Source organism: Schistocerca cancellata, chromosome 11 (genome assembly GCF_023864275.1).
Source record: "Schistocerca cancellata isolate TAMUIC-IGC-003103 chromosome 11, iqSchCanc2.1, whole genome shotgun sequence".
NCBI classification, from domain to species: domain Eukaryota; kingdom Metazoa; phylum Arthropoda; class Insecta; order Orthoptera; family Acrididae; genus Schistocerca; species Schistocerca cancellata.
Window position 1 is genome coordinate 86,403,257 of NC_064636.1, and position 24,429 is coordinate 86,427,685.

Consider the following 24,429-nt stretch of genomic DNA (forward strand, 5'->3'; position numbering starts at 1 on the left):
GGTAAGATGCTCACTGCCGGAAGACGCAGCAACATCAGGGGTTCCATGTGATTCCAAGGCCACCGAAGTAGGCATAGGTCTCACCACAGTTGCCCCAACGCCACTACGAGCCGACGCCTGTGCCTCGAGCTCGATGAGCCTAACAGACAAAGCCTCCACCTGCCCCCGAAGAGTGGCCAATTCTCCTTGCGTCCACTCACAACAACCCCAGTCCCTACACATGACTATGTTTACCCTACCCTATACGGTGACAAATTCCCAAGATAATCTTCTGATGAGCTACTCTGATAATCAAGAAACGCTCACTGAAATACGAGACGCGAAAACTACGCTAGGTTTTCCCAGAAAAACTATTTAAAAGCTAAGCGCAGCAAATAAGCACAAAAACGCTTTATACAAACAGTACTCGCTGCTGCTGCTGGTGCTCTCGCTCTGGCTGTCACAAGACAACTGCTGATTCAAGTGACTAGTGGCTAACAGCCGCGAAACAAACGAAAGACGGTTTTAGGGCGCTTTCTGTTCTAAACGATCAAGAAAACACTAAGAAATCTAACACGAAAACTACGTAAAGTTTTATCAAGAACTGTTAGTTACTATGCAGAGCAGATAAACACAAATAGAATCCCTTCCTTAGTGGAAGGTCGTAAACAAAATGCAAAATAAACGCTTTATACAAACAGTACTCGCTGCTGCTGGTGCTCTCGCTCTGGCTGTCACAAGACAACTGTCATACATACACAGTCAATGACAGAATATATAACTATGAAATTACAATGAAATCCAGACCTCTAGCTGCTTACAGGCGTTCATAAATATCAGCAGGGACTGTTGAAAATGTGTGCCCCAACCAGGACTCAAACCCGGAGTCTCCTGCTTACACGGTAGATGCTCTATCGGACTGAGCCATCAAGGACACAAAGGTTAGTGCGATGGCAGGGACTTACCTCTGGCATGCTCCCCATGAGACACACATTTCCAACTTACTGTCCATGCACTACATTTGTAGTGCCCCTGCCCACTATACTCATTACTCGCGGCAGTCAGTCTACCAATGCCCGTAGGAGTTTGAGTTATGTGAGTGCATCCGCACTGAAGTAGATCATTGCACTTTATCTATATTAAGATTATATCTGTTCTTTTGGACATGCTCGAAAGAACAGATACCATCTTCGTACAGAATATTTAACTGTTCTAAGTAATGAATGCTGTTGTCCAATGTGGTGATGAAGTGTCAACATTTTCATTAAATATACAAAAAATATATTTGACCAAACAATTAGATTAAATAGGTCCAAATTGATGCATGAGTTTATTTATACATATCGTGTTCACTGTCCTAAATAAAACACCAGGAAAAAGGGAAAATTCCATCAAGAGGACACAAAAGAGGATGGGGGAGGGATGGCCAGGAGGAAGAAGGAAAGAGGGGGAACTGCACATTTACACCATGTTCAGTGTGCTATGTATCACCATTCAGAAAGTAAACAATAACTCAACTTTCAACTTGGGCAACAATCCCACATTAAAATATGTAATGCCAGATGACATAGTAGTTTTCCACACCAAAATAACATAAAAATCCTTAATACAAGAGTCATAATCACCCATGATGATAGAGACAACAAAAGATAGGTATTACATTCTTATGCACATGAGTCAGCATAGTCTTCATTCTGAAGACTGGTTAGATCCAGCTCTCTGTACTAGTCTATCCTGTGCAAGCCTTTCAATCTGTGCATCACTGTTGCAATCTACATCCACTGTGACATGCTTACTGTAGTGTAGCCCTGATCTTCGGCTACAGTTTTCACCTCCCTCCTGAACTACCTGTGTCATTGATGCCTCATGATGTGATCTATCAACCAACAGGGTGTGTACAACCTGGGACAACCGGGAGATCCGGGAAAACCCAGGAATTTTTTCATCCGGGAGAAAACCGGGAAAAACCCGGGAATTTTTTAGAATTCCGGGAATTTTTCATTGTTTTAGGTATGAGTTAAATTTTTGTGATTTTGACTCGTAAGAACCAATACTCTAACAAGGATATTACTGTATCCCACTTCTGTAGAATAATACTGCAACAACATAACCTGAACGAGAAAAAAAACGAAAAATAAAACATAAGTCGCAAAGGAAATGTGCCGTATACAACAACAAAACACAGCGCTCAGGAAGAATATGTAATGCTTCCGGACAACAAATTGTCTCCGATGAGCGTGATGTGACAGCTGTTGTAAATAGATTCATTTGAGCAGTTGCGGGCGGGCTCTTGCGCATGCGCAGTTGAGTCGCATATGAGCTTCTGGCTATCAAGTGAATTATAAAACATTCACATAATTACAGAAGGCTAAAATATGTTATTAGTTTCAGATTTTATTTTATTTCCACCTTTCTGACAGTCAAGGATTAATCGCCTTGCAGAACAATGAAGTTATTTTTGTCGGTTTGCTGAAGAAATTTGGCTTTTATTAATCTTATCCGCAGAGGCCGTCAGTTTATGTGAAACGAAGTGTTTAATTTCACACTGTTGGCTAGTTTCAACTGTTTGCTGCATTTCAAGTGCACGTTTTCCATCTTCTGGCTCGTATGGAATCGTGCCATAAAAAAGGAACTGATCATGAGATAATACAGTACTGGTACTGAAGAAAATTTACATCCAAATCTGGACATACGAATGTGCTCTAAATAAGCCAAATTATGCATTTTAGTATGGTGCACGAAATTCCGATGCTCTTGAAGTATCCTCTGATGTCTTGTTCCTTTCATGACATAATTCAAGATCTTTTAATGCTTTACACGTATGAGCATGCGGGCTTCCAGTGTCATCGTAGCCGCAAAAGTGCAGTGATGCCTGTTATCTGGTGCTCTCTGGCAACTGCTGAAACGAACCAATTTGTAACAGGTCACGGGAAAAATATTGCGAATGGTGGTTTGAAAGTAAATTTCCTTTTACACAAGATGAACTATGTGCGAGAATGTATAATGAATTTCTTAAATCACAGAGCATTTGATTCTCATTTAAAAATCAACTCTTTGAGGATGACCATCTAGAAGAATTTCGAGCCCAGAAGATCAGACATTTAAGTCATTATTAAAAATTTTACTGGCACATTTGTGTGATGTATCTTAAAGTGTAATTTAAACCATTAACTTTTCGTATTTGTGTGTTTGCTCTACTTAAGACTGATCTTGCTATTGGTTGGCTGCATCACATGTCCTATGGGTCATCAGCTGGTGAGATCCCGTGACATGAGCTATGACTGGCTTACAAAAGCGTGTCACAATGTTGATTTCAATGCTTCGGAAAGTAACAAGCCATGTTTGGCAGAATTCGAATTTATATTTTCGTAGCACGAAAAAATGCAGCGTATATGTTGCTGCACATCAAAGATCTTTCCAAAACGTGTTTTTCCCCCCTGTGTTTCATTTTCTAAAGTGCCAGGAAATTCTACATTCTAAGGAGTGATAAGTTTTACAGTATCGAGGGAAAGCATAGTTTCACTTCACATGGAAAAAGTGTATTTTCACCTGGGAGTAAGTGTATTTTCAACCAGGAAATCTGGGAAAAATACGGGATTTTTTTTCCTTGTCCATGTATACACCCTGACCAATCCCTCTTTTAATTAAGTTGTGCTATAAATTTCTTCTCTTGCCAGTTTGATTCTGTCTCTCTCTTCATTAGTTATCCGAGCTATCTATATAACCTTCAGGATTTTTCTGTAACACCACATTTGAAAAGCTTGTATCTTCTTGTCTGAACTGTTTATTGCCCACTTTTCACTTTTATACAAGGCTACACTCAAAATTAATACCTTCAGGAAGCACTTCTTAACATTTGTATTGATATTCAGTGTTAATAAATCTCTCTTTTTAAGAAATGGCTTTCTAGCTGTTGCTGGTATGCATTTTATGAGGGCAATCCCAAATGTAGGGTCTCCTATATCTTTCACCTTGTTGCCAGGGCAGAACCACATGATGGATGGGTGATGTCGTTTCAACCAAAGTCTTGTAGTAGATTGATGGCTTGGCGAACAATGTGTTGGTAGCGATGCCTTGGGTAATGCTTGTGCCCTTGCTCAATGTGCCTCTTCTTCAGTTATGAATTGCCCTTCTCAATTTTTTCAGTGTTTCAATGTTCCTGTCAGTGTTTATTGTTGTGCTGACAATATCCTCTTCTGGTTGCAAAGCACAGTCACCATGACTACCAGTAATGTGTATTTGGTTGAATTTTTGCCTTTTGGGCAAAGAGGGAGGCCGCTTGTTGTGTAACAGTTGTTTTGCCTGAGGTTTAAAATGTAATGCTCAGATTTCATCACCTGTGACAGTCAGGTCCAAGAACTTGTCCTTTCATCTTGCTTGGTGGCAAAGAAATCCACCAGAAAAATCAACTCACTGCTATTTGTGGTCTTTTGTCAGCATACATGGTACCCACCATGGTAAATGTCGTGATATTGCAACTTTGGCATTAAAATCCTATGAATGGTACTTCAGAATGCCCCAAGAACCAAAATGCAGAGAACATCCAAAGTGATCCTCCAAATTGTATGCATGATTTCCTCAACCGTTGTGGCTGTCTCATCAGAAACTGACTGCCTACCACTCCTTTCTTCATTGTGAATCTCAGTACAACTTCTGAAAACTTTATACACCACTTGCAAATGTTTTAAGACACCCATGCATGGCTGTCCATACACTTCCATCAGTTGGTGATGAATTTCAACTGATTTAACACTTTCTGTGTTCAAAAATTGAATAACTGCGCAAACTTCACATGTGGTGGTAGCATTCAACAGGAGCTCCATTTTCAATGGCTACAAGCTGAGACAGCACCTAAGTGAAGCACAAATGAACTTATTTGGGAGTGAGGGTACTGCCAATCACAAGTGTGTACCCAACAGCTGCACAAACTGTTTCTCTGTGTCCCCAATGCTTTGGAAGGCTTTTGTTTATGAATATCTCCTCATATTAGCTATATGAGCTAGAGTCAGTTGTTTTGCTGCCCAGATTACAAACATTAGTGTCATATTCCCTAATCAAATTCTGTTGACATCACCTCATTTAGTTAAACTACATTCCATTATCATTGTTTTATTTTTGTTGATATTCATCTTCTAACTTCTTTCAAGACACTATCCATTTCTTTCAACAGGTCTTCCAAGTCCTTTGCCATCTCCAACAGAAATACAGTGACATCAGCAGACCTCATAATTTTTATTTATTTTCCCTTACCTTTGATTACATTTCCAAATTCCTCCTTGATTTCCTTTACTTCTTGCTCAGTGTACAGATTGAATTGCATCTGGGATAGGGTACAAACCTGTAACATTTGCACCCTCCTAATTACAGTTTCCTTTATGTCATTCAGCTCCCACAGCTACTGTCTGCTTTGTGTACTAGTTTAGATGACAATTCATTCCTTGTATCTTGTATTTTTCCTCTGCTGCCTTCAGACTTTTAGAGAGAGTATTGTAGCCAACATCGTCAAAAGTTTCTGTAAAACTACAAATGCTATAATTGTCTATTTTCCTTTCTTCAGCCTCACCTCTAGGATAAGTTGTAAGAAGTGTATTGCCTTGTATGTTCCTACATTTCTCGAGTACCCTAACAGATCTTCTTTGAGATCAGTTTTTACCACTTTCTCCATTCTTCTATAGACAATTCAAGTAAATATGTTGCAGTCATGACATACTGATATTTCAGTAATATTCATGCCTACCATCACCTACCTAGTGTGGAATTTTAATTACTACATTTCTTCATCAGGTTGCCCTCCATGGGGTGGGTGCACACGACGACTGTGGTTATATCGGGTTAGATAGAGCAGCAATCAGTCATGGAATTAAGTTGCTTTAATATGACATAGTCACAACGCAGATCAGATTTCGACCCGTGTCAGGTCAATATCAATGCAGTGCGGAATTGTAGCAGTTGTTCGTGCTCAAGTGAATGCTTACACAGTTCAACCATTACTCAATATGGTTGCACTGTGTAAGCATTCACTTGAGCCCGAACAACTGCTACAATTACGCACTGCATTGACAATGACCTGACACAGGTCGAAATCTGATCTGCATTGTGACTATGTCATATTAAAGCAACTTAATTCCACTACTGATTGCTGCTCTATCAAACCCAATACTACATTTCTCCTTGAAGTCTGAGGGTATTTAGCCTGTATTATACATCTTGTACACCAGATGGAATAATTTTGTCATTGCTGGCCTCCCAAGGATCTCAGTAGCTTATAATGGAATGCCATATAATTCAGAGGCTTTATTTTGACATAGGTCTTTCAGTGCTCTGTAAACTTCTTCATGCAGTATTATATCTCTGATCTCATCTGCAGTTATCTCATCTTTCATGTTCTTTTTTGTATAGTCCTCCTTGTATAGTCTTTCCATATTTCAGATTTATCTACTTTCCTTCATACACACTTGTCACCTGAGCTCTTGATATTCATAAAGCTGCTTCTCTTTCCACCAAAGGTCTCTTTAATTGCCCTGTAGGATGCATCTATTTTTTTCCCTTGCTTTTAAAGCCTTCCAAAGTATGTCCTCTTATAATTTCTGCTTAGTCATTTTGCACTTTTATCAGTTTCAGTTTTTAGACATCTGTAGAATCTTCTGTCTTCTTCCTTTGCTGCATTTTAAAGATTTCTCATTTTGTCAGTTAAATTCAGTGTATCTTGCATTATTCAAGGATTTCTACTGAGCCTTATCTTCTTACCTATTTGATCTTCTGCTTGTGGTGCTTCACATACTTGGGGTTGATAAAAATAAAGTTGGAGTCTCCATGCAGTGTAACACACCACAAATTCAATTTGTTGACTTCACCAGTGTTATGTGATGAATTTAATGGCTACAATATATTCCAGGTCTCCGGTCCTGAAGTTTACTCGAACTGTCAAGTTTTTTTTAACTATATGTAATATAAGTATTGATGAATCAAAGCACAGTATTTATTTCATAAATAACTCACAAATAATGCGCACAGATACATCAGGCTTTTATGCACTATTTTCTATGTACATAATTGGTTGACAGTCGCAGAAATTAAAAAAAGTACTGCAGGTCTATGTGACCCATGACAAATCTCAAGTGCTACTTCCCCTCAGGGTGATCATGACTCTTTCATGAGTACTGTGTGGCAAACATGGGGCACCAAGATATTGCAGCACTCACATCCTTTCTTGTGCTGCTATCTGTTATTGCTGATTATCCTTATTTCTTTTAATCTCTATCCCATGGTGATAATCTGTGATGTTGACCTGGCTACTTATCTAGGTTTAACTTCCTTTTGTTTACATTTAGATCTATATATTTTATACAGCAATTTTTCAGCTGACTTTTTTCCTGTAGTGTGAATGACTTGTGAAGAACACCTTAAAAAGCACCAACGGACTTCAGCCTCTGTCCACAATAACCATGTAGATTCAAATACACACATAGAAGCCAATGCAGTAGCCAGCCCAACATGATGGGGTCATTATGTATCCTATCAGTAGATCCCTTAGAAAACAGATGGATCATACTGCGGATGCCTGAGCTGCTAGCTCCCCATTCATGCTGAGGAGTAGATGCCCATTTTCATGAGGCACGAGGACTGCAGCAGTGGCCATCATCCTACATGACCTTTCCTTTAACTGGGTGGCAACTATAGGGAGAGCTCTTTATATTTTTTGGAACACATAGGTAGACTCATTGGGAAAAATGTTATATGGATCACTGTTATTTAAAGTTGCCTCTGCTGCATAATCTGAAACAGTTCAGACATGTGAAAGATTGAATGATATACCAGTGACTATTATTCCACATAAAACTCTGAATATGGGACAAAAAGTTATTTTCCACAGAGACCTGACACTCCAGGCAGATGAAGAACTGCAAGCTAATATAGAATTGTGAGGTGTACATTTTGTTTGACAGGTACTGAAAGATCCTAAAGATAACGAAATAGATGCAGCATTTCCATCCCTGCTTTTGATGGAAATGTTCTTCCAGAAAAAAGTTGTGATGTGTAGACATGATGTGAAACCTTATGTCTCACCACCCACTAGTTGTTTCCAGTGCTTATGCTTTTGACACCCCACTGCATGCCAGATCCAAAATGTTGAAACAGTGGAAGATCACTTCATGAAGGTTGTCCTTGCAGACAACCACCTTTGTGTACAAATTGTACAGAATACCATCCTCTAAATTCACTAGTTTGTCCAGTATTGAAAATAGAAAATAAAATACAAGAATATAAATCAATTGACTATCTGTCATACACTGAGGCAAGCCAAAGATATAAACCTATACGTACAACTGACATGACAAATTATTCAGAAGTCATGGATATCACCGCACCTACACTCCGATTAAAGTTACTTCATGATTGTCACATTGTATTGGTTGGGGAGGGGGGGAACAGTGTTGCTGGCGTGTACACATACCTACAAAACAGGCATTAAAGAGAGCACATGGTGCTCGAGAGAGAACTAATATTGTTGGCAGTGGGCACCTACTACTTGACTTGCTGAAACGTCAATCACAAAGTAATTTTAATCAGAGTGCACTTCAAGTTTTTCAAAACCAACTCTACAATCACTCTCCCCACCTGTGGTTCCTGCACCATTATCTTTGTGAATCACTCCTTGCCCCCAGCTGAAGAAGCAACTTCCTCCTTCCTCCTCCTATATCTACTGATGATAGGGCTTGCACTCAGCACCCCCTCTCCTTGGAAATCCACAGATCACACACAACACCAGCCAGTGATGGAAGGAACCACAGCCTCTGGGTCGCAGGACTGCTAGCTCTCCTTCCATCCCTGTACTGCCAAAAGTTGTGAAAGAGAAGAAGACTAATTATCAGAAGAAGGCTCCTCTGGTGACTGTGCAGGTGCCAGATCCCTCCATGCCATCAGATTGTGAACCAATGTTCATTGCTGTTGTTCCATCCTACTGGCACCGAGCAAGGTGGCGCAGTGGTTAGCTCACTGGACTCGCATTTGGGAGGACGACGATTCAATCCCGCGTCCGGCTGTCCTGATTTAGGTTTTTCGTGATTTCCCTAAATCGCTCCAGCCAAATACTGGGATGGTTCCTTTGAAAGGGCACAGCCGGCTTCCTTCCCCGTCCTTCCCTAATCCGATGAGACCGATGACCTCACAGTTCAGTTGAGAACGATGACCTCGCAGTTCGGTCTCTTCCCCCAAACAACCCAACCAACCCATCCTACTGGTGACAGGCAGTGATCCTGGGGCATGGCTTATTCTCCTGACACCTTCACAGCTAACCAGGACATCCTCAATGTGATGATCCAATGGAACTGCATGGATATTATGGCCACCTGCTGGAACTACAACTAGCAGTTTCATCTTGTTCAGTGATTTGTGTTCTCCAAGAAACATACTTCACTGATGACCATTCCACAATTTTCAAAGTTACTTTGCATTCTATCAGAATCATACATGTAAGATGCCATCTGAAAGCATCTGCACAGTGGTTCACAGAGACCTCGTCAGTGAGTGGATGTCCCTCCATACCATATTAGAAGCAGTAGCAGTGCTAGTGCAAATGAACCCAACAGCCACCATTTGTAACATTTATTCACCTCCAGACAGGCTGCTTACTTTTATATGACTACTTTAATCCAACTGTCCCCCCCCCCCCCCCCTTTCATTCTGCTTGGCAGTTTTAATGTGCACCACTCCCTGTAGGGAAGTACCATTTCGTATGGTACAGATTTTGATTGAACAATTAGTACCACCAGTGGCACCTTTCCAGCTGTCAACTTTATGATCTCTTCTCCCAATCTCTTCACTACAGAGGTCACTACTTGACAATCTTTGTGACAGTAATCATTTTCCAGTAATCCTGTCACTTCCTTGTCACCATCCAACAGATCAGTTTCTAAATTAGGCACTTCAGAGAGCCATCTGACAGTTATATACCTCTGCTGTCACCTTCACTTCCTATTTGTCAGATTTCATCAATTAAGTTGTGGGGAACATCTCCAGTGTGGTCACTTGTGCTGCTGGAGCTGCTATTTGTACATGTCCCCTCCTGTGCCAGCCAGTACCAAGGTAGACCAAACACATTGCAACAGCTATCCAGGGCCATCAAAGGGCAATGCAGTGTCTGAAATGACATCCTTCATAGAGCACACTCATTACTTTTACGTGGCTTTATGCTAACGTTTGCTATCAAATTAAGTGCAGGAAGAAGAATGCTCATAAGTGGTACTCATAATTGAGAACATGTTCATTTTCATCCCAGGTGTAGGCCAAGCTTCATAGTCTACTGCGCTGCCAAACTCACATCCTTCATGGCTGGATTTCTTCCAATGCATTGGTTCTTGCTGTGAATACCTTGTGACTCACATTGTGATGTGTCAGCGGCCTCCTCAAATCCAGCTACCTTTTGAATGCTTAAAAGATTGAGTTGAAGATATGTCCCTATCCTCTAACCTCATCATGTTGAGTTGTGTAATGTTCCTTTCCCTTACTGGGAATTGCTTCAGACTACTCATCAAATGCTATGGCCCCAGTCCCTTATTCGATTCATAATCAGATGATCCAGCGTGTGAATGTTATTCAAAGACTCCAGCTATTCAGTGTCTTCAACTGAATTTGACCAAAATATGTTTCCCCTTCACAATGGTGAGATAGTGTCATCAGCCCAATTCTTAAAACAGGCAAAACCTGTGTCCAGCAACAACTACCAACCGATTAGCCACATGAATGTGCTGTTAAAACTGCTTGAAAGCATAGTAGCCCAATCATTATGCTGGGTTTTTGAATCACAAGGCATTTTGTCCCCATATCAGTGTGGTTTGTAGGAGAGTTGATACACAGGCAACCATCTGATTAGGTCGGAAACAGCAGTCTGACAGACTTCCTAAGCTCCAATACTTTATTATAATCTTTTTTCAGACATAAGACATACAGCATTGCATGATGCCTACTGATTATTAATCAGTTTTTATCCCACTAGTTGTTTTGTGTTAGAGCTGGTATATTGCTCAGCTTTATAAGGGTCCAAGAGACTGGTGCCCTGCAGGGCTTCGTGCTAAGTGTTTCACTCTTTCTTATCGGCATCAATGGGATAGTGACCTCTGTTGATCAACCCTGCACCATATCTCAATGCACCAATCACAGTGCCATCCAAAGGGGCTTCACTTAAACCATTTCCCATGGCTTCAGTTATCCCCAGTGAAGACAAAAATCAGGATATCTGTGATTGTACTACAGTCCATCCTGGCATAGAACCCTCCTTGGGTAACCAGTGTCTGAATATTGTTGCATAGTCCCAATTTTTGGAACTCCTCTGCAATGAAAAGCTGACGCCGTAGCCCCATGTTTCTCAGCTGAAGACTTGCTGCATATGAGACCCTAACACTCTCTTTTTCCTTGACCACACCTCTTGAGGTGTAGTTTGTGCTTCTCTCTGTATTTACCAAGCCATGGTCCCATCTTAATTGGACTGTGTTTGCCAGGTTTTTTTGCTCAGGGGCACCTTCACTTTAACATTGTTGGTCCCTGTCATCATTGTGGAGGAAGACAGGTGCCTTCTGGACTAGTTACATAGACAGTCTCCTTTCTGAAACAGGAATGTTCCCTCTGAAGCTCTGATGGTACTATCACTTGCAAACTCTGCTGGGAGCAGTTACTGCTTGTAGTGTTTCGCTAGGCCTTCTACTGGTGCCTACACCTAGAAAAATGCTCTCTGAGTGTTCCCCTCCTCCTCACCTACCCCTTGGTTAGTGCCCAGGCCATGAATTAGAGCTGATCTATTTCAAGGAGCTAACATATGTCACAGCCATGACCTTTCAGCAACTATTCCATTTCGTTCTTCAGAAGATTCAGGGTGCTACAGTCATTTACACTGATGGGTCTAAAACCATGGATAGGATGGGATGTACTTTTACATCTCCCACCAGTCAGGTTCAACATTTGTTTCCAGGAATGTTTAGCGTTTTTATGATGGAGCTGATAGCCATTAACAGAGCACTGCATTTTACTGAACAAACCTCTTTCAACCACATTTTAATTTTTAGTGACACAATGAGCAGTTTCCAGGACATTCGTCAATGTTACTCTGATCACCCTCCAATATCTGCTCTTTGTGATGTTTTCTCTGAGCTTAGTTGTACTGCCTACTCAGCTACCTCTCTCAGATTCCCAAGTCATGTGCATGATCCAGGGAATGAAGTGGCTGACTGTTTGGCTAGAGAAGAAATTATTCATTCAGCAATCAGTTTGATAATTTCAGGTATGGATTTTCGGGTACAAATGAGACTTTTTCTCATATTGAAATGGAACATCTGTTAGGCTACTGGCCCTCAGAAAAATTGTGCACTATCAAGGAGGAGGAGGAGGAGGATATTAGTGTTTAACGTCCCGTCGACAACGAGGTCATTAGAGACGGAGCGCAAGCTCGGGTGAGGGAAGGATGGGGAAGGAAATTGGCCGTGCCCTTTCAAAGGAACCATCCCGGCATTTGCCTGAAGCGATTTAGGGAAATCACGGAAAACCTAAATCAGGATGGCCGGAGACGGGATTGAACCGTCGTCCTCCCGAATGCGAGTCCAGTGTGCTAACCACTGCGCCACCTCGCTCGGTGCACTATCAAGGAAGCTAATGCTGCATGGCAGTCCTTCCATTTTTCCTGGAAGGAACCTGCCGTCCTATGTTCCTTCCACATTGAGCATACCAGATTGATATTTAATTTTTATTTTGTATAATGAGACACCTCCACATTGACACTACAAAGTATTATGGACAGTATCACATATCATCTCTTGAGTGAAGGACTGATCGCTGTTTAGTCTCTTAATCCCAAACAACTGTGAAGTGGCACATGATGTTTCTCCTTTTCACCGCCAGTTTAAGGGTTGTGGTGCCACAAAATGAAGTGTAAACATGTTTATAATAAGTAATAACACATCTAATGCTGTAGCAACTAGACTGGACTGAACTGATGTTTCCACAAACCTATCTACCATCATAGCAAAATAAAATAGTGAAATTTTCATGAAATTTAAAAAGACTGAGAATTTGTATGTAAATTGTCTCACCTTACAGGAATTTTCGTTCTGATTCCAAAATTGGTCTTAGATTTTATGTATCTATTAACATTTCCAAAGTTATGACTAATTTAATATAATTATTTGTATTTGGTTATATTAATTTAGCTCATGTTTTCAGTTATAGTTGTATGTGTAAAACATGATCTTTTTCCTCCAGCATATGCTGAGTAAGTATTACTTTTCAAAAAAGTCTTTTAGTTGAATTTGAATGTTACACATCTTCATTTATTTATACGTGATACAATTTTGAAATTAGCCAAATGTGTTGTTCCCCTGTGCAACCTAATATACTTTTATGGTCTTTAGTTGCTGTTAGGTCCTCAGTTCATTGTGGCAAAATATGGGATCATAAGTTTAAGTAGTTTCAACATTAGAAATTATTATGGGACTCCTAAAATACTATATTGGTAAGATTGTATGGTACCTATGGAACCAGCAAGCGGTCAGTAATGTGCTTATGTCAAGTATATTTTAGGTATAAGGAAAAAAAAATGTGTTCCACTTGATATAGATTTTAGTAGGAGGCAAAGAGTTGTTATTAGGTGGTATGATCAACTTTTCTTTGATGGTAAATTATGAAGTTACGACACATGCAGCCTTCACTATTTTGTACATCAAAACTGCAGTACCCATTCATTAATTGTATCCTTTTTTCCCATTTCAATAAATCACTGCTTAATACTTGTTCTGAAACTATCTCCAATCTGTGCTTCATTGAATATATACAGAGCATATCTCCTTAATTTACTGCCTTTTCCATATTTCCACAGTTTTAATGTGTAGTTCATAAGCAGTAGATTAAGAGTTTCATCTATGGCTACAAACACTTGCAGTTTAAAATCTGATTCCAAAACTCCCTTAGTCATCAGGTCTCTTCCATGTATACAACCATTTCATGTTGCTTAGTTGTTTTTATGCAAGGATTAAGCTATACTCTATGCAAAATACTACCAGTCAGCTACCCCTTTCATTCCTTTCTGCAGTCCATGTTCTCCAACTACACTCCTGGAAATGGAAAAAAGAACACATTGACACCGGTGTGTCAGACCCACCATACTTGCTCCGGACACTGCGAGAGGGCTGTACAAGCAATGATCACACGCACGGCACAGCGGACACACCAGGAACCGCGGTGTTGGCCGTCGAATGGCGTTAGCTGCGCAGCATTTGTGCACCGCCGCCGTCAGTGTCAGCCAGTTTGCCGTGGCATACGGAGCTCCATCGCAGTCTTTAACACTGGTAGCATGCCGCGACAGCGTGGACGTGAACCGTATGTGCAGTTGACGGACTTTGAGCGAGGGCGTATAGTGGGCATGCGGGAGGCCGGGTGGACGTACCTCTGAATTGCTCAACACGTGGGGCGTGAGGTCTCCACAGTACATCGATGTTGTCGCCAGTGGTCGGCGGAAGGTGCACGTGCCCGTCGACCTGGGACCGGACCGCAGCGACGCACGGATGCACGCCAAGACCGTAGGATCCTACGCAGTGCCGTAGGGGACCGCACCGCCACTTCCCAGCAAATTAGGGACACTGTTGCTCCTGGGGTATCGGCGAGGACCATTCGCAACCGTCTCCATGAAGCTGGGCTACGGTCCCGCACACCGTTAGGCCGTCTTCCGCTCACGCCCCAACATCGTGCAGCCCGCCTCCAGTGGTGTCGCGACAGGCGTGAATGGAGGGACGAATGGAGACGTGTCGTCTTCAGCGATGAGAGTCGCTTCTGCCTTGGTGCCAATGATGGTCGTATGCATGTTTGGCGCCGTGCAGGTGAGCGCCACAATCAGGACTGCATACGACCGAGGCACACAGGGCCAACACCCGGCATCATGGTGTGGGGAGCGATCTCCTACACAGGCCGTACACCACTGGTGATCGTCGAGGGGACACTGAATAGTGCACGGTACATCCAAACCGTCATCGAACCCATCGTTCTACCATTCCTAGACCGGCAAGGGAACTTGCTGTTCCAACAGGACAATGCACGTCCGCATGTATCCCGTGCCACCCAACGTGCTCTAGAAGGTGTAAGTCAACTACCCTGGCCAGCAAGATCTCCGGATCTGTCCCCCATTGAGCATGTTTGGGACTGGATGAAGCGTCGTCTCACGCGGTCTGCACGTCCAGCACGAACGCTGGTCCAACTGAGGCGCCATGTGGAAATGGCATGGCAAGCCGTTCCACAGGACTACATCCAGCATCTCTACGATCGTCTCCATGGGAGAATAGCAGCCTGCATTGCTGCGAAAGGTGGATATACACTGTACTAGTGCTGACATTGTGCATGCTCTGTTGCCTGTGTCTATGTGCCTGTGGTTCTGTCAGTGTGATCATGTGATGTATCTGACCCCAGGAATGTGTCAATAAAGTTTCCCCTTCCTGGGACAATGAATTCACGGTGTTCTTATTTCAATTTCCAGGAGTGTATTTTCCCTTCTCTTCCTTTTCTTGCTATTGAATTCCATGTGCCCATCTTAGTGAAATTTTTTTCTCTCTTTACAGTCAGAATCATTTTCTTATCTCATTCTATATTATTTCAGTCTCCTCATATGTAGAACTGGAGCCATATAAATGTGTGCTGTTGTGGTGGGTGTTGGCTTTGTGTCAATCTTGATTACCTAATACATTTTCTATGATGTTAATAGTAACTTACTGCATTATTGTTTTCTTATTCATTATTAGATTACTCCTGAATTACCCCTATTTGATTTTGTTGATAACCCTGTATTCCCCTGCTAGAAGTCTGTTCTCTCTGCTGCCATACTCCAGTAATTCCCAATACATTTAAACTTCAACCTATCCATGTCTCTTTAAATTCTCTAACCTAAGTAACAAATTAAGGGATCTGTAATTCCACACATTGACCTGTGGAATGTGCCAAATTTGTTTTTCCTTATAATGACTTATGTCTGAGTAATACTCACCATATGATCTGAGTGGAGGACATATTTACTTCCAGAATGTTTTATCCAATAGGATGCCATTTTCATCTTCATTTACTCATACACTAGAGCTGCACGCCCTAGGGAAAAATAACAGCTTTAATTTTCTCTTGCTTTCAGCTGTTCGCAGTACTCTTGCCATGTCATCTTGAGTATATGCTACAAGGTCAGATGAGTCAATCTCCAGACTGTTACCCATCTAATTACTGAAAAGGCTTGTCAGCAACCACAGGTTAGCCTGGCTACTCTGTAAAAACTTCTCCATTATTACTATAACCATAGTATGACTACCTTTATCACTAAGCCAGAGAAACCACCCCATCTCCATGCTTCCTGGGGGCATAATGAAAAGAATGCTTTCTACACCAATTGCAGAACACATGTTACACCTCTGAAAACTTGGCAATACAAAAAAAAAATAAAGGAAAACAGCAGTCTGTCACTTACTTGTACAAGAACAAAGCTGCAAATGCCAGTATAAGGAACACACATAAAGCTTTAATGCCCATACCACACATTGCACCCACCAGGAACCTGAAACTTGTCTTAGTTCCATTCTGCGGGAATGTTTTATCTGTAGCTGGAATGATGAGTTCCAGATATTTGAGGGGCAGCCCAATCATCAGCTGCCTTGCTGACTCTCAGTACAGTATGGTAGCCCCCACTGTGTGCATTCTCGAGATGTGACCTATATCTGAATCAATTAAGGGTCTTCTTGAATCCCAGGTAACCAGATATTGGGGACTTGTAAAAATATTTCAGGATATCTGACAAGATGTACTGGTGAGTTAACAATTATTACCATCCTCTCATATATTATTTCAATTAACATGGGGTTTCATATTTGCTGCAGTGCCAACGACATTCATATTACACTGAAACAGTCTATGAGTGTCTTTTGCATTCATTAATTCCTCTCCAAATTTGTGTAATTTTTTTATTTATTGAAATGATGTTGTTTCTTCTTATATGTGGTCAGTATCCCCTTGGTTCACTAGGTAGCCAATAAAAAAGTTTCTGCTTGCTCTAGTTGTTGATTCCAGTTCAATCAAATACACTTAAGTGGCTGTTGTAGCAGTGTACCCAAACCTAAAAGTATCCTTAAAAACAAAGGAAAAGGCATGCGCAAAGTGTAAGTTTACTATTTTAAAATCATTACTTATTCCACTCTTCGGTTTCCCTTTATGGATTACTACTAGTCATATATAAGAACTCTGGTATAATCAGCTGGAGGATATTCACATATGAGATGAACATCAAAGAAGTAAGGATCTAATATTGTACATATCTGTTGTCTTAGCTAAAACTGAAACATATTAAGTCTACTATTTTGGGAAAACTTAACAGAGATCTTCTACATTGATTTTTTAATAAACTGATATGAACCACTATCTTGAAACAGCATATTTTTAAAAAATTAAGACATTTCTGAATTAAAATATCTACTAAAAGTTCAGCAAACTGAGTCAGCAGTTGGTCATTATTGAAATTTCTCTGGTAATTTTCCTTATAAAATGGCCTAACCTTAGCAAAATTCTGTCTTCCTGACAGAATATTGTGTAATTTGAAATATCTAACATTGGCTGATTATATACCCATATATATATACTAGCCTGACTTCTGATTTATAACTCTAGTTTTGGTGAACACTGAACTTTTATTTCTGTGTGTTTTATAAATCAGTATTTAATGCCTTTCTTCTCATTCTTCAGGTTGATTCAAAGTACTGGTAGAGCTGTTGCATTTCATTTGAAGAAACTTTTCAAGGAGTGGTCCATGGTGAGCTGAAGGAGATAAACACAGAAAATTGACACGTTCCCATGTGCCACTTACACACATGGACTGACATCAGAAGAAGATAACTCATAACGCGTCTTTACCTACATCAGTGGTGTGCAGCCCCCTATCTATGTTAGAAAATTGTATGGTGAGATATTTCCCAGTTATGTAATCTTGAACAAACCTTTGAGAATGAATAGGAATCATCAAGTCTCAGCTGCTGGCAATCATGGGAAACATGACTGTGAAAATGAGCAACAAATCAAGCAAGAAGTTTCTGTTGTGGAACAAACTGAGAAACAGTATTCGTCCTCCCAGAAAATAGAGAATACTTTGAAGGACTCCTTTAATGCCATCTGTAATGCAAATACCATGACACATGCTGGAGAGAAAGAAGACAGAAGTGATGATGACAGCAGTTTATCTGCAGGTGGTAATGTCAAGGGCGATGCCATTGTCTGCACTTCAAATAGTGGATACAGTTGTGGTGTTTGTGGCAAAACATTTGCACGGGCTAGTGCTTGTAAGAGGCATACAGCAGTCCACAGTGATGAAAGACCACACAGATGTAATGTTTGTGGACTAGCCTTTGCTCAGGTTAGTGATATCGAAAGACATCGAGCTGTACACTCTGATGATAAAATACACAAATGCGAAATTTGTGGCAAATCTTTTACTCAGTTGGGTTATCTCAAAATGCATGCATTAATACACACTGGAATGACTCCCCACAGATGTGATGTATGTGGCAAATTTTTTACTCAGTTGAGTACCCTAAAGAGTCATTCATTGGTACACACTCAAAAAGAACCCCACAAATGTGATATCTGTGGCAAATCTTTTGCTGAGTTTGATACTTTCAAGGCCCATGCATTGATACACACTGGAAAGAAACCACATAAATGCGAAATCTGTGGCAAATCTTTTGATGAGCTATATGCTCTCAACAGGCACGAATTGAAACACGCCGGAAAGAACCCATACATTTGTGACATTTGTGGAAAAGATTTTGGTCTGTTGGGCAGTCTGAAAAGGCATCTTGCAGTACATACTGGACACAAACCACATCAGTGTCAAATTTGTGGAAAATCATTTACTGATTTGGGACATCTCAAGGTCCACATAGTAATACACACTGGAGAGAGGCCTCACAAATGTGATATTTGTGGCAAAACTTTTTCCCATTTGAGCAGTCTGAGGAGGCATGTAGGAATACACACAAATGTGCCACTTGAGGCAAATAAACTTCGTTAACTGGTGTCTGTAAGGTTCTTACAACAATGCACATTGGAGGAGGATCACGCATTTGTAATATGTAGGAAATCATTTATTGGTGCTAACATTTTGAAGACGTGTGTTGAATTGTGATAGAGGGAGATCAAAGAAACTGTGACAGCGTTGCAAATCCCTTAATACAGTTTGACATTTCCAGAAGTTGCAGTTCTAACTGCTACAGAGGGGTCATACAAACATGACTATAATTAATACTTCAATGTACCTACTAAAGTTGAGACCAGAACATGGTTGTTTTGTAAGAAATCCTTTATCTACTTTGGGAATCATAGGTAGCACTTAGTATTCAGTACGCTTGATAGGCAAGGAAATTATAAGCTGTTTTGTCACTTAGAATTCAACAAAAGCTTGCATCTTAAGAATCTTGATGCTGTACATACTATGCAAAAATATAATATTTGTTGTGTATCCTTCACTTTGGCTAGTCATCTTAACACTGGTGAAGACCACAGAAGTAGTGCTGTGTATGTAAGTAAAATATATGTATGTGTGTACTGTTTGTGGTTATTATATATTATAAAATGGGTGATAATGATATGCATCTTCAGAGAAGGATGGAAGTCAGCTGCTGTTTATACCCATACACTACTGTCTTTTAGGTAGCTGTATTTCATGTGAAATGCTTTTTTTTAAAAAAGCTCTGCTCATGATTCAAGGCTCATAGAGATTAGTGATACTATTAATTGCTTTGTTATATTTGGAATATGATTTCATACTGTATTTTGAATAAACATGAGGTTTCCAAAAATACCTACTTGTCTTTTAAATTTTATTTTAAGTTTTTTTTGGTCAAGCAGTTTTCAAAGTTTCTTCCAACTTTCCTCATGATGAACATATTTTCAATTTTCTACTGAATGTGCCGGTTTGATGTGTTTTGTCATACCTGCAAGATTGCAAGGCAATTGTCATGTGATGTGCATTTTTCAGTTTTGCAGCACTTTTCAGTTATGTGGCTGTTCTGGTATGTGACCATCATTTTAACCTGTTGTCTCTTGTAACATGCCATCTGAAGTATTACATTGGCTTCAAAATTTTTAAGTAGTGTTCAGTTGGTTTGCCTGGTAGTGAAAATGCATTAATTTTAAATTGTGGAATTTTTATTTATTTATTTGGTTACATTATTGCTTGCAAATTATTTGTTCAATCAATTTATGTTCATGCTATTCTGTCTGTGGATGACACACTTATGTAATAATGGGTACATATGTTGGTTTTTCAGTAACAACTTACTGGAACAATAAAGGCAATATTTCTCACTCAACTAAGAATGGGTCTCCCGTGGCAGTGATTTATTGTCTTAATAACTATTGCACAACATGCTTTATTCATGGAGTTGCAATATGGTGCAGCTTAAATTCTGACTCAAGAGCATTACATGTTCCCACTTATCACTACATAATGCACCTAAAATTTAATTGAACATGATTGTTTTACTGGTTCATTTGTTATAATCAGGGGGGACATAATGTTGCACTCTCTATTAAGAACAGTGTCCCATTTGTAATACCCAGAGTACCATCATAAATTATGGTGACTTTAGTGTAAATATTGTCTTTGAATAAGTATCATTTCTTAGGAGTGACCTTCTGTGCAAAATGTACTATTGTCCATAAGTTTTGCACACCATTGTACAAAATGTATAACACCAAAAAGTAAATAAGTTACTTGAAACACTTAACTACATGAGACCAAACAGTCAATACCTAAAACTAAACACTAAGTACCTTCACCAACCACTCTGTATGATAATCAAAACATCAAGAGATAGCAGTTTACAAGTGTGGTGTGAGTGAAGAAGTAATTAATGACATTCCATCACACTGTCTTCATGTGTATTTAAAGTATCACAAGACCAAAGTTTCGCAAACTAATGTAATTCACAATCATAACTCAAATATTAACTAATTTGTAACTTAGCTATGTAGGGAGACCTCTACTGATGCATTAATCCATACAGTCATCATGATCATATAACGCATGAGAATGCTACAGGAAGTGGAATATGCCAAGTTATTCATTAGCAGTGAGTAGTGAGTATCATAACTGTACTAATAATTAGATACTGTAGAACTGCCATCAACTGGTTGGGAGACAGAGAAAGTAACAGAATACTGCTAGTTTGGAAAATGCATCTGCTTGCTCAGTTATGTTACATGACTTATCCTGCAAAGTAACATCTGCATGACTACAGTGACATTTATTACAGAACAAAAGTTATCTACATTTGTATCAGAGGCCTGATGAAATAACCATGAATACTTGTCTCCAGTCATGTCTAGGCAAGCAAATAATTTGTAGAAGGCAAGAATAATTAACTACGGTTTTCATGGGCATGTACAGAAAATTTTTCCAAGAGAGGATAAGATTACCATCTTTTATATGACTGATTAGGTAATTTTGAAGTCAATATCTAAACTTTGCAGAAGTTACACAACGCTTATTGCATCTTGGAAGAATGATGTTTATCCTTTCAATATTTTCTGTAGCTGGGGTCCTTTGTTTCTTAAAACATTAGTATATTTTATTAGAATTCACGATATATAACGTTTTTTACACTGTTAATATAAGTATTGATGCTGCCTTTTGGAATTTTAATTTTAAATTACCTCATTATTTGATTAAAACCAAATCCTAGAACGAGTTCAAAGATAGAACTAGACAATAAAAGTAAAAGGCTATCATTCATTTACAGATTTTTTATTTGTACATCCATAGTGTTAGCTTGATGCTGAAAATTGAAAATCTGAAACAAAAAAAGCAGAATGACTAAGAAAAATAAAGATGAATTCAAGAAAAAAATCGGGAAAAATCATTAGTTAAAACATCTCAAACTGGTTTAACAGGAAGTAAACTTCAAAAGATATTTGTTCAACTTTGTGCGATCTGCAACACTTTCATCACAAAACTATACATCTGCTTACGTTAAAGTTATTGCATTATTGTCATGCCTTCTATTTTTTTAATATTAACTGACATAGTTGAAGTTTAACCAAACATATTTTGGTCGCTACATTTTTGGGTTGTTTGTGTGAAATGCATCCCGTGCAATTTACAGCTATGTGGTCATTCAGAACCCAAATCCACTCTGTAAGTCACTGATATAACTGTATTTGAACAGTCAAGGAATTAACCAACATCTTTCTCATCTCCCCAGTTTGACACTTTATTGTGAGTAGATCCCAAATGCATTTTTCACTGCATTACATTCTGTAGAGTTTGATAAGATGGCACTGTATGAGGGGAAGAGTTTGTTGACCTAGATATTAGACCTAGATATTAGACGCTTTTTCCTGTTTTACAAGGCAAAACAGCGTTTTCTATTGCTGATTGTTGCTACTGGGTCCACAAGTGAAGCATAAATGAGCCCACCATTCGCATAATATGCTGTTTTATTCAGGATCTCCTGTAATCATTTTGCTGCAGTAAATTGAATGTAGTCTCAGAAAGCAATCTTAGGTTGTATTTGTCCATGAACGAACGGTGAACAACTAATGTGAATAAACTGTGCAGTACAAGGAGGCAATGTCCCTGAGTGTTTTTGGAATGGATGTGAGCCAGGTGCATTACAGCCATGTTTATGATGTGCTGGTGGTGTGGTACACAGGGAATTGGTGACAGGCTCCTCATTTGTGACAGTGGTTCTTTACTGCAGTTTGATAAGGTTCTTTTATGAAAACTTTTCAATATATTTAAAATTTTACATAATTAATTCAACATCTTACGTACACACGAAAGAATGTTTTTGTTTTCGTAATCACTAGAAGTACAAAAACGATTTTATTTTATTTTTGATATACAGTATTCCATATTTTAATGCAAATTTTAATTCATTGTGAATACTTGCTTTTTCATGTAGTTAGTTATTAAAAATGAAAATGATACCTTGATTAAAATTATGACTCTTATCAATATTTGTTACTTAATATTTCAATTTGGTGATAGTGAAAGTTGGGAAATACTCTGCCAACACTGAGGATGAAAACACTGTCACTGCAGTAACAACAGGGTGTATACGACCTGGGAAAAACACGGGAATTTTTTCATCTAGGAGAAAACCGGGAAAAACCAGGGATTTTTTTAGAATACCGGGAATTTTTAATTGTTTTAGTTTTCAGTTAAATTTTTGTAATTTTGAATGGTAAGAACCGATACTCTAACAAAGGATATTACTGTACCCCGCTACTGCAGAATAATACTTCAACAATAAAACATAAACGAAAGACAAAAACGAAAATAACTTAAATTGCAAAGGAAACGCGTCACATGCAACGACGACACACAGTGCTGCCCACTGGAAAATGTGTCAAACGCTTTAGGAAGACTAAGCAATGCTTCATACCAACAAATTACCTCCGATGAGCATGAAGTCACAACTGTTAACATTAGATTCGTTTTAGGAGGTAACGAACGGGCTCATGCGCATGTGCAGTTGAGTGGTAGATTCTCCCGCTTCTGCCTACAGGAATGTGGCTGATGGCTGTGCAAGCAGTCGCAGCAAGCAGCTAGATGCTACTGGGAAAAGGGGACGCCAAATTCATATTCTTGAGGAAAAAAACTTGTTTCACAAAGCTCCTACCATCCAGCGCATGTTTGTCTATCGATTATTCATATGATTTGAAACGCTTCCCTGCTCGTTTTTGAACACATTTTAAGTTGATTTCTGAATGAATCATAAGTTGATTTTTGAATGCATGCATAGTGTACGTGATGTGTCTGTCAGGAGTACCCTCGTCTCATCTAGAAATAAACTTTTCGCAGACAAAAGGGGACGGGGCTATACGAGATGAGCGGAGTAGAACCGAAACGGATGAATGCCAATCGCTGTCTGATTATGTGGTTACTTGTGTTTGTGAATGATCAGCATTGTTGTAATTACTAGCGACATCCAAAGGTTCAGACTACCAGAATGGATATAAACGACTGACAGGAATAACAGGTGAGAAAGATTACGTATTATCATCTCGGTGTATCCAAGAAAATGAAATTTTGACAGAAAATTTTTGGCCATATTGCTACACTAGTAAGGCCCAGTAGTACAGTCCTCAGCTAGCAGCCGCTTAAGTTCTATTCTGGAGGTAACGCGGAAAACGTGTTGTACGAATACGTAATAACACCTAACCGGAAAATAATCGCGCGATAACTAAACCTGTGATTCTGGCAGGGTTAGTGAAGTTAATTGGCGAACAAATTTTGACAATGGCAGGAATAACTACAGAATTGGTGATGACAAGATTGTTTGTTAGAACGAGGCAGGAGAAGAAACGGGGGGACATTACACAAATTATGGAAGAATAAAACGATTCCAAATGTATATAAACATTTCGTAATACTACTCTTCGATCTCATGC

The 24,429-nt window shown here is 39.7% G+C and overlaps 1 protein-coding gene across 6 annotated transcripts in view; it reads left to right on the forward strand.

Moving 5' to 3' along the window:
* LOC126108715 (zinc finger protein 239-like) overlaps positions 1-19,837 on the forward strand; it is an 83,693-nt gene extending 63,856 nt beyond the window's left edge. For 5 of the 6 annotated variants that reach the window (XM_049914031.1, XM_049914036.1, XM_049914033.1 and 2 more), the window contains one exon: positions 17,722-19,837. In XM_049914031.1, the coding sequence (XP_049769988.1) occupies positions 17,981-19,042 (1,062 nt within the window). In that variant the 5' untranslated portion in view covers positions 17,722-17,980 and the 3' untranslated portion in view covers positions 19,043-19,837. Of the gene's footprint in view, positions 1-16,129; positions 16,242-17,721 lie in introns of all 6 variants that reach the window. The other variant, XM_049914032.1, reaches the window with a different exon arrangement.
* The last annotated feature ends 4,592 nt before the right edge of the window (positions 19,838-24,429 follow it).